The sequence below is a fragment of the Acipenser ruthenus genome, chromosome 20 (assembly GCF_902713425.1).
Source record: "Acipenser ruthenus chromosome 20, fAciRut3.2 maternal haplotype, whole genome shotgun sequence".
NCBI classification, from domain to species: Eukaryota; Metazoa; Chordata; class Actinopteri; order Acipenseriformes; family Acipenseridae; genus Acipenser; species Acipenser ruthenus.
In genome coordinates this window covers 29,295,690-29,307,159 of record NC_081208.1, presented here as the reverse complement: position 1 = coordinate 29,307,159, position 11,470 = coordinate 29,295,690, and the positions used below count along the sequence as shown (strand labels likewise).

Sequence of the window (11,470 nt, the reverse complement as noted above, 5' to 3'; positions counted from 1 at the left end):
TTACATTTTTTGTTTCAACAAACTATATCCCCCAAAAATATATATGTAATTTAGCAACATATTACTGAACTCTTAATGCCTAGTAAGATCTGTGTGAGTTAAATAGTGTGAATTGGTGGAGTCCTTGCACAGTAAAGTGAAGTCATTTGTGAATTACTGAATAGCAAAATTAAAAGAGCACTGTTTATATTATTATTATTTATTTCTTAGCAGACACCCTTATCCAGGGCGACTTACAATTGCTACAAGATATCACATTATACATTATTTCACATTATACAGATATCACATTATTTTACATACAATTACCCATTTATACAGTTGGGTTTTTACTGGAGCAATCTAGGTAAAGTACCTTGCTCAAGGGTACAACAGCAGTGTCCCCCACTGGGGATTGAACCCACAACCCTCCGGTCAAGAGTCCAGAGCCCTAACCACTACTCCACACTGCTGCCCATCTTATATCTCAAGTGTTTGTTTATCACACTAAATAGCAAGGCTAGATTTAGTTCTGCTGAACAGCTGTAATAAAGGCCAGGTAGTTAAAGAATTATCTCTTCTCAATCTTATTGTTTCCCAATCCGCACTGGGCTAATGGTCATGTTTATGGACTGTAGGAATAAAGCCCTGATAAAGGCACTCTAGGACTTTGTGTAAAAGAAGAGTAAGCCTGTCATTCTGCACTAAGTGAATTTACAGAGAGACTGCCCAATGATAACTTATAGACAGGTAGTTTGATACTGAAACTTAAAAATGGGCAAAGATACATAACATATTTATGTGTTTAGTTTAGTGGTCTGTAGTTTTGTAGTTACATTGTACTCGTATCTAGTTTATTTAGTTAACTATTACACAAGGGAATCATGCATCGTACTCTTATTTAAGAGAAGCTCCTGGAGACACTTTGCTCTTGTTGGCATGTTTCCCAGCTTTGAGTTAACTGTTGGGATGCTGAGTAACGCAGTAAATTTAAACCCATTGAAATGCTATAGGTGCTGCTGATTCATGCCAGTAAGGCAGAATGTTTCCAGCTCCACCTCCCAGCCTTGTAACTCCTCCCTGCAGGTCATGTATTTAAACACTGCTTCTTCAGCACTGGCAATCTCACACAAGGACATTTCTCCATAAAGAGCCACTGGTGTACAATAGATCAATTTGATAGAAGGTAGGCACTGTCATTATTGTTATTGTTGTTATTATTTAAAAACTACATTAAGCATTTTTATTATTTTAAATAAATGGTAACAATATATACAATGTACAGCAGGAAATGTCAGTTCTCATAAAAAGAGCTAGTGTTTACACTGCAAGTGGTTCCCTCCGGGGGGGGCTACATAGCACATGGTGACACCTGGTGGTTGTAAACTCTAATTGCATTATGGATGTGTAAGATGAAGATAATTGGAACATTTGAGGATATTGTTTACATTGTGTTGGAATGGAGTGGGTTTCTTTTTTCAATGCTATCTGTGGCTTTCCATGTCTTGATCTGCCTTGTAGCTCACAATGAACAACCACAGAGAGTCATGACCCTGCTGTTATAACCAGGAAACAAGCCTGTTCTGGTTAAGACCTGAAAAGTGTCAATCGTGATCTGTTTAAAATCATATTGCTCCACTCAACGTGAGGCAGACATGAGGTGGAAAGTGCCGTTTTTTACTGGGAACTTTAGTTTTGTGTAAGAACAGTTGACAGTATTCAGATTTTTTTCTCTGAAAAATGTGACTTCTGAAATAGGGACTACTTTTTGGAAAACAATATATTTTTCAGAGAACTGTGAGATTGTGTGTGCCCATGCACAGTAAATGCACTACTTGATCAAAGGGTTTTAGGCTGAGATATGATTGTTTCATTTATCACAATCACGTGGTGTTGCCTGGAAAAGCTGGTGTAGAACTTTTCTACACGCTGTTTCCACAACACTGTCAAAGAAGCCATGAATGAAGGTGGGGAAAGGATCCATCTGAATCGCGCTCAACAGACCTGTGTCTTTAATGGCCTAGATCTCTGTCCCAGTGTCACTGGTGCAGTGTGACCTTCTCAGATATGACTGAGTGTGTGCATCTTGACACTTTGCAGTGCAGGGATCATGTGTCAGGATGTTTACTTTATTGGATAAAGTTATAAAACAGCTTAACCATTAATCCAGTAAAATGGGTCCCTATCTGGAGTTAAACAGAAAAACGGGTCAAGTCATCAATGTTTGATTTTAGCAGTATGTAATCCTTTCATGCCTTTAGCCCTGTACTGTGCTGTGTACAGAGTGCTATGAAGACCGTACCCTTTGGATAATGTTACTAGCGTCACCCTGGAGATAAGAACATAAGAACATAAGAAAGTTTACAAACGAGAGGAGGCCATTAGGCCCATCTTGCTTGTTTGGTTGTTAGTAGCTTATTGATCCCAGAATCTCATCAAGCAGCTTCTTGAAGGATCCCAGGGTGTCAGCTTCAACAACATTACTGGGGAGTTGGTTCCAGACCCTCACAATTCTCTGTGTAAAAAAGTGCCTCCCATTTTCTGTTCTGAATGCCCCTTTATCTAATCTCCATTTTTGACCCCTGGTCCTTGTTTCTTTTTTCAGGTTGAAAAAGTCCCCTGGGTTGACATTGTCAATAGCTTTTAGAATTTTGAAAGCTTGAATCAGATCGTCAAGTAGTCTTCTTTGTTCAAGACTGAACAGATTCAATTCTTTTAGCCTGTCTGCATATGACATGCCTTTTAAACCCAGAATAATTCTGGTCGCTCTTCTTTGCACTCTTTCTAGAGCAGATGCCTTTGGCAGACCACACAGTAGCATTATGGGACACTTTGGTCTATTTTAATGAGCCAAACACCACCTTCCCAGAATGTATACACCCGCTCTGCCTTTGTATTTGTATTGGCTTCAGTAGTGTTACTAACATGGGTTTATACTGAATCTTACCCCTGGTGAAAAACACCAGGGAGATTAACAATGACGATGGTGTCTGGATACGCCACTGTTTGGATCATTAAAATGGACCCTGTGGTCCTGCTCGGATAGGATATCATATTGCTGCAATGGATCATCACTGGGGAAGCTGTTGCTCTTGTGTATCACTTATATATGCTTTCTTTTTAAATGTTTCATTCATTGTAGATTGCGACAGGATAGACCTTCCACTTGCACAAGCAGCAATGTCTCCGGGGCTGGAGCAGTTTCCTGAAACAAGCGGGCGGCAGCCTCTTCCAGTGGTCATAATAGGTAAGAATTCAATATAACGCCCCAAACAAACCTACACCTTGTCAGTTAAAAACATATGGGGCCTGCTACAGTAAACTAGAATGGGAAGTAAAGAGCCAGCAGCTGTGTGATCCAGCGCTGAGCCCCGCTGGGGTGCTGTCACTGCTGTAATTGTGTGTGTTTGGGATCTTTCTGATAGGGAATGGGCCCTCTGCAATCTGCCTCTCCTACTTCTTGTCTGGCCATAGACCCTATGTGAGGAAGGGGGCAGTCCATCCAAACCCCATACTCCAGAGGAAGCTGCAGGACATCGCTGGGAGCTCCGTAGTGGAACAGGTACAAGCAAACGGCAATGTAGAAGCAGCCAGCCGGGTGGGGTGACATGATAAAATAAGAGTTAACTTCAGTATTTAAAAAAGAGCCTCACAGTTAAGAACCCCACGTGAAACCAGACACAGGTCTCCTGGATCCTGGCTGCTGTCGATGCAGTGAAGCTCAGCTCTCCTGGCTGACTGTTTTCTTTTTATTACTATTAGGTTAAAGTTGGAAGCTTGTATTATTAAAGTACACATGCCTGTACATGATAGTAATAAGAGAAGTTGTAGACATTTCAGTCTTCTGATCATCTAACATTCCCAATGTGTTTAGCTAGAGGACTGATCTCAGTAATATAACAATATAGAAATAGTTGGCATACGTGCGTCCACTGGATTTAATCTCTTAACATCTAATTGATAAACCTGAAGATCACGATGAGCACTGGCCTCGGACTACCTTACCTAAGGTAACATTAGGTGGTCCAAGATTTGTGCTAATCAGGGTCTGTGAAACCAGCTGAAACCCCTCACCCCCACTTTGATCATGATTGTCTAACCCCTTGGTTTCCTTGCTCTCACCACTCTGTTCAGGACCTGGAGTTCCTGTCTGAGGGGCTGGAAGGGCGCTCCCACAACCCCCTGGCTGTGCTCTTCGATGCCGTGGTTCGCCCGGATGGTGACCTGGGTGGGAGGGCGGAGTCGGTGCTTACCTGGAGACTGGAGCCCAAGCACCTCGTTCCACACCTGGTCCTGGGCAAGGGTCCCCCGGGAGGGGCTTGGCATGTGAGTGCACTGCTTTCGTGGTTCTTCGTTGTGTTAATTAATCTTTAATTTGAACGGGCCAATCAAATTGAAGGACTGGACAAAAAAAAACGAGAATTTAAGACAGAGCCCAGCTTTATAGGAGACACAGCATTTGAAGGTTCCCAAGAACTCCAGCTCTGAGCAGTCTTTGTAGGTAATCACTTTGTCTCCTGTGAGTCATGTGATTACATGCAACCAGGAATCAGAGCAACTAGATAGAGTACTTCTCCATGAGAGAAGAGTATTGTATTGCATTGGACTGTACTTATGCTCACTGTTTGGAAGATGCAATGAGTGATATCCAAAAAACACATTAACCCAACCCTTCCTGCAGTCTATTGAGGGCTCCATGTTCACACTTAGCCTCGGAGACTGGATGGAGCTGCCTGGCCTTCACTTCAGGGACTGGATGAGGAGAAGAAGAAGGTAAGCAGCTTAATACAATATGAGTGTCAGGATCTCCCTCTGCACTTTTTTTTGTAATATAATTTTAGACAATACCAAGAAGAATATATGTTTTTTTGGGGGGTGGGGGAGATAAATAAATACATATATAAAAAAAAAACTTAAATCATTGAGCAGGGAAAGAAAAAGCACTTGACCAAAACAAAATGTCCTTTTATTTATTTATTTTTTTACAGGAACTTGAGGAATGACAGAGCCACGACTCGAGATATAGCTCAGTACTATGAGCACTACGTGAAGGTCCTGGGACTGCAGCAGCGCTTTGCCAGCGGGACCGTGGTGACCTCTGTGAAGCCTCTCCTCGCTAGTTCAGCAGAGGAAGACCGTGTGGAACCCCTGACTGCAAACCGCAAGCTCTACGAGATCCAGGGGTTCCAGCAGACCGCTGCAGGACTCCAGAGCCCCTTCTGCATTCATGCAGAGAACGTGGTCTTGGCAACAGGGACTTACGACAGCCCAGCTTGGCTGGGGGAAGATGGGGAGGACCTCCCCTACGTTTTCCACAAGATCTCTGACCTGGAGACGGCTTTGCAGAAGCAGAGGCTCAGTCCGGACTCTGACCCAGTCCTGATAGTCGGGGCAGGACTCACGGCGGCAGACGCTGTCCTCACAGCCCGCCACAGCAACGTCCCGGTCATCCACACCTTCCGCAGAGCAGTATCGGACTCCGGCCTGGTCTTCAACCAGCTGCCCAAGATGATGTACCCAGAGTACCACAAGGTCCACCAGATGATGACTGAGCAATCCCTTACCTCCAGCGGACCCTATAAAGGCTACTCAAGCCTCCCAAAGCACCGTGTTGTACGCTTCTCCGCAGACAAGAAGTGTGTCCTTGAGGACGCGAGTGGGAAAAGAACCGTCTTCAACATCTCCATGGCTTTCATCCTCATCGGCTCAAACCCCAACCTGTCCTTCTTGCCCAGCCATGGGAAGCACCTGGCTCTGGATCCAGAGCAGCCAGTTAACTCTCGACGCAACCCCATAGACACAGACCCCTTTACCTACGAGTCCGTTCAGGAGCCAGGGCTGTATGCTTTGGGGCCCCTGGCAGGGGACAGCTTTGTAAGGTTTCTGCAAGGCGGGGCACTGGCTGTGACAGCCTCCTTGCTTAAAAAAAGGAACGTTGATTTAATGGATTGACAATTGGATCATGCAACAAAAAACAGTATGCTGTAAGCACCCCTTCAGCACTTCTACTGCTCCTTCTCCAGATATGATTCTCAGGAATACTCACAGTTGAGTGCATGTGTGTTGTTCTTCAACTGATTGCTTAACTTGATTCCTGTTATTTTATGTAAAATATTAAATGTAGTATTTTGTGGCAGTTGCACTTTTTCTGAGCTGGGTACCTCAGTGGGAAACATTCAAACATGATGTATTATTTTCAACAGTAGAAAGCATAATTTGAGTGCCTTTTTAAAAACATTTATCTAAAATATGATAAAACTCATTGTTGTATTAATCCATGCCATAACTAAAATCACCCAAATTCCCTATATCACTATGGAAGAGTTATGTTTGCATAAACGTGTGCTGTCCGCGTGTTTTAAAAATATGTTTAAGTGTTCTCTGTGCAGATGTACAGTTTTTTATATTGATTGGATCTAATGTGTTGAGGCCTTGTGGGGACATTGAAATCCTTCTGTGAAAGGGTTTTATATATATATATATATATACATACATACATACAGTGTATATGTAAGAAATAACCCACGACAGGGTGTGCGTAAGTAAGTTGGTCTATAATGTCAGTAGAGAGAGAGAAAGTGTGTTTGAAAACAAACAGTGCTTTTGCTACCATGGTAACTAAACTCCTTAGTTTCTATTTAAATCTATTAATGTGCTTGTGATGTCATTTACTACATAGTTATTTCCAAGCCAGTGTTAAATAAAATACCTTTTGGAAAAGAATAGTGTTTTTTCTAATTTGTTCATATTTTAATGCTGTAGTAGTTCAAAGACATTAAGGCATCTTCTTTGTCTGGATGCAAGTTCATTTTTAATCACATGACTGCTAAACAGTGTGATTATAATAGCCATGCTGTAAAATGCAGATTGCTCTAACAACACAACTCTGGTCTGCTTCCTGGTTCCTTTTCACTTCCTGTTCTATGACCTCAGTTCCGTGGACAGGTCTGTCTCTCTAGCTCACTCCCATGGTCCTCGCCTCACTCTGGCAGACTTTAGGGGAAATGGTTTCATCATTTGGTACTGGGACACAGCAGCCAGTCCATGACCTCATCAGCTCAGTATTATGACACGGTGTTTACGTCATTGGGGTGGGGGGGGGGGGGGGTACAGTAGGTTGGCTGCTGGTTGAAGGTGGAAAGTGGTACCCCAGGCCCCCCAGTGTAAACCCAACAGCATCATGTCCAAAGAGGCCTGGATTCCTTCCATACAACAACGTATCAGATTCGTGGAACAAGAACTTCAGGTGAGGTGTTTTTTTTTCTGCTATTGATGTGGAACATCCATATAGGTTGAATGGGTTCAATATACAACCTATATGTAACAAATGGTTATTCCATGTGAGCATTTATTTAACAGTTTTCCATCAAGGTGGCATCACCAGTGTGGTTGATTCAACAGGGATGACATCATGCAACCCTTTCACCTTCACTACAAAGCAGCCTTTACTGTTACATCATTGACATACAGCAGAATGTTTGCCTTGGCTTGCTCTCAATAATACGCTTTTCATCCGCAGCTTCAGAAAAATGCCGCTAAGCATCACCTAGCACACAAAGGAGTGGAGGGAAGCAAGTTCTGGGGCGGGTCCCAAAAGGCATCTAAGGAAATTGAACGAGTGGCCGCTCCTTCCTATTTGTACAGCAGTAGTAAAAAGGTACGTCTGCTTCATCATTCCACTGGGAAACGAGTACCATACAGGAGAAGCAAGGACCAAGCAATCGGATAACAAAACAAGTAATAAAAAACCAAGTCGAGTAATACACTGCCGTAGCTGAGACTTTTGTCTACTTTTTATTTGTTTTGTGTGTTTTAGTTACAGATTAACAATTTAGGTTCAAATAATGATATTATCAAGGCAAAACTAAATTAAGATCTAAGTGCAATTACAGAATCTGGCCATCTGGCGGTGCTGAGTGATAAGTTAAAATCCCATTTAGATACACTGCAATTACACAAGGTGGCCATTAGTGGCACTGTGTGCCTGCTATGCAAAGATTCCATTTGAATTATATGTAGAGAAAAATCCCTTGCATACTTTTCTTTTGTCTGAAATCTAAATCATCAAGATTGTCAGAATATAAAAGACATGGGTACGTATTAGAATAAAGATTTCATAATTCTGATTATGATTCTGGTTCCAGTTGGAAGAAAAGTGTTTGTACGACCGCATATTTCACGTCAAGGAAGGATACGTTCCGAAATTGTCCAGAGATGACAGGGCAGCGCGGTTGAAACTGCAAGTCGGTGAAGAGGTAAGTGGTGAGGAGGGAGAAAAAAATGTATTTCTGGTTAATGGAAAAAAAAATGGTGGTGGTTCTTTTTTTCTGTTCCCTCCGAGTTTGAGCAGCTCTGGTTTTACAGTGCCACACCCTTGTTCCCCAGGAGAAGAGCCGAGGGGTCCCTCTCCTGTCCTCCTCCATGTACGGCAGACGCAAGCCTCTCGAGGCTCCGTCCCAACAGCACAGCCGCGTGGAGGTGATCAAAGACTTTTACCGAAACAGAGGGACCAACATCCCTCCCTGGGACTGAGCCAGCCCCAGACATTGACACAGTAAGTGTCTAATTGAGGTTACTGTTTAACTGCTTGTGAAATTACAGTGTTAGCTTCAAATAAAGTGTGGGTTTGAGAAATGCTTTCCCTCTATGTGTGCGTGTGTGCTTCCATATGGGTAATGAAGGAGCACTCGTGGTTATCACCTTACTAAGCCAAAGATTACAAGACAACTTCGACTAAAACAAAGTTGAAACTGTTTACATACTATAAACAAGTCTATTAAAAATGGACTTTAACCTGGAAAACATTTCCACCGTCCCTTCATCTGGAAAGAGAATCGAAGCCAGGAAAGTGTGTCTATTCTTTATTACAAGAATACTGAATTCAGTTGTTCTTATATAAAACCCTGAACCCATTTCTTGTCTCTGTGCCTCTTTGAATCTTGCAGCATTTTATAATTGCACAAAATACTAATAGACCCCCCCCCCCCCCACTACCTTTGAGGAATGTTAACTCTGCCAGGTGTAAAAGCCTCTTTGATCTTGATTCGGGAGGGAGAGGATTAACTATATATACTAATGGGTGCTTTTATAAAAAAACAAAACATCTATGGAAAAAGCCATAACGCTGTCCTTTTCATCTTCCCAGCTATTAGTCACCTAATTCCATTGATGGAGGTCTACACTTTTTTTTTTTTTTTTTAAACCATTTGATCCACTTTTAATAGGAATTAGTGCCCTGTGAAAATGTCATTGCCGCTTTCGTTGGCAATTCAAATAAATGTTAAATATCTATAAAACATGAGAACTGACCCTGTGACCAGTATCTGCAGTTAACAGGATTTTGAATCTCTTGTAAATGAGGTCACATGCCCTTTTATTTCCCTGGAAGGCTCCCAAGCCTTCTCCTAACTTCCTCTTCCAGTCATTAGGTTGTGATTGCGAGGCGGTGATTTTCTTTGACATCTCGAACCAACAGCCCGCCCAGGCCTCTGCGAGTTTCGGCTCTGGTCTCGGCTCTCAGTGCAGTGTGTAACATGTGGTCCCCACAAGACCCCAGAAATATGCACTGTGGAAATGGCTCCGTGCACTTGCAAGAAAGCACCCAGGTGTGATTTTAAAGCTTTTTTTTTGCAAAGCGCAGAACTTATTTGTCTTCACTGTGAGATGTGTGTGTGTGCAGGGAGAAGTGCAAACCCAACAAGAGCTACACAGGAGTGTATCAAGGTAAATCATTACCTGAGCTCGATTTCTCTATGTCACAACCATTTATTCTTTGTAGAATCTAAGTGAGGAAATCTATGTGTACAGTGTAACCTAGGATATCTCTGACACTTTTGTATAGTGTTTACTGTGAGTGGACTTTAGATCAAATGTTTATTTCCAGAGCCAGCATTTCACATGTCCATCTGAAACAGCACTACTGGGCAGCTCTGGCTTATCATTATATAGATATTTTTCCACAGTATTTTTGCAGCTTTCTCATGCTTATACTATGCATGTAGCATAGCTTACCATGGTTTGCCATGTTTATTTATATGCTTTATCATACCTCACTATTCTTTAACTATGCTTTATTGCACAATGCTTTTCCTATGGTATGTTTTTATAAGGGTAAAACCAGTGCTGCAGAGCTTGACCAGTCCATTAGCAATTCCAGCTTTATCATAGTAATACGGTATTCTGACTATGCAGAATCTCTAATACCAGCCCAGCACCAAATAAATCCTATCAAAGACCCAGTGCAATCAACTTAACCTCCTTGCACATGCTTCAGGGCCCAATGGCAATTTCTGTAAATAACTTCAGCTAATTACCCTCTGATTCCCATGTCAGGACTGCTGTGAGGTCGCTCCCAGGGTCAGCTAGCTCCATCACAAAATGTTGCTCCGGCAATAAATACTCTGGTGCTGTCAGAACAGTGAGAGTGTGCATGACTTACCTGCACTGAGCGCTATGCACCAAAAATCCAGCACAGCTCTCACCCAAGAATCCAGCACAGCTCTCACTCAAGAATCCAGCACAGCTCTCACCCGAGAATCCAGCACAGCTCTCACCCGAGAATCCAACACAGCTCTCACCCGAGAATCCAGCATAGCTCTCATCCGAGAATCCAGCACAGCTCTCACCCGAGAATCCAACACAGCTCTCATCCGAGAATCCAACATAGCTCTCATCCGAGAATCCAGCACAGCTCTCACCCGAGAATCCAGCATAGCTCTCATCCGAGAATCCAGCATAGCTCTCATCCGAGAATCCAGCACAGCTCTCACCCGAGAATCCAACACAGCTCTCATCCGAGAATCCAGCATAGCTCTCATCCGAGAATCCAGCACAGCTCTCACCCGAGAATCCAGCATAGCTCTCATCCGAGAATCCAACACAGCTCTCATCAGAGAATCCAACACATCTCTCATCCGAGAATCCAACACAGCTCTCAGCACAGCTCTCACCCGAGAATCCAACACAGCTCTCACCCAAGAATCCAGCAAAGCTCTCACCCAAGAATCCAACACAGATCTCACCCAAGAATCCAGCACAGCTCTCATCCGAGAATCCAACACAGCTCTCATCAGAGAATCCAGCATAGCTCTCACCCGAGAATCCAGCACAGCTCTCATCCGAGAATCCAACACAGCTGTCAGTACAGCTCTCACCCGAGAATCCAACACAGCTCTCATCCGAGAATCCAACACAGCTCTCATCAGAGAATCCAGCACATCTCTCATCCGAGAATCCAGCACAGCTCTCAGCACAGCTCTCACCCAAGAATCCAGCATAGCTCTCACCCAAGAATCCAACACAGCTCTCACCTAAGAATCCAACACAGCTCTCACCCAAGAATCCAGCACAGCTCTCAGCACAGCTCTCACCCAAGAATCCAGCATAGCTCTCACCCAAGAATCCAACACAGCTCTCACCTAAAATCCAACACAGCTCTCACTCAAGAATCCAGCACATCTCTCACCCAAGAATCCAGCACAGCTCTCACCCA

General features: G+C 43.3%; 1 protein-coding gene across 1 annotated transcript; it reads left to right on the top strand.

Annotated features, from left to right (window-relative positions):
• Nucleotides 1-951: 951 nt before the first annotated feature.
• LOC117425062 (oxidative stress-induced growth inhibitor 1-like) lies at nucleotides 952-6,702 on the top strand. The gene is made up of 6 exons (XM_034041723.3): nucleotides 952-1,165; nucleotides 3,122-3,226; nucleotides 3,405-3,541; nucleotides 4,114-4,305; nucleotides 4,661-4,752; nucleotides 4,968-6,702. The coding sequence occupies exons 2-6, from the start codon at nucleotides 3,160-3,162 to the stop codon at nucleotides 5,929-5,931; spliced, it is 1,452 nt and encodes a 483-aa protein (XP_033897614.2). The 5' UTR covers nucleotides 952-1,165; nucleotides 3,122-3,159; the 3' UTR covers nucleotides 5,932-6,702.
• The last annotated feature ends 4,768 nt before the right edge of the window (nucleotides 6,703-11,470 follow it).

Coding starts and splice junctions, on each gene's coding strand:
- LOC117425062 (XM_034041723.3), top strand. CDS start 3,160: ATGTCTCCGGGGCTGGAGCAGTTTCCTGAAACAAGCGGGCGGCAGCCT. Junction 3,227..3,404: donor TCTTCCAGTGGTCATAATAG/GTAAGAATTCAA, acceptor TCTTTCTGATAG/GGAATGGGCCCTCTGCAATC. Junction 4,753..4,967: donor TGGATGAGGAGAAGAAGAAG/GTAAGCAGCTTA, acceptor ATTTTTTTACAG/GAACTTGAGGAATGACAGAG.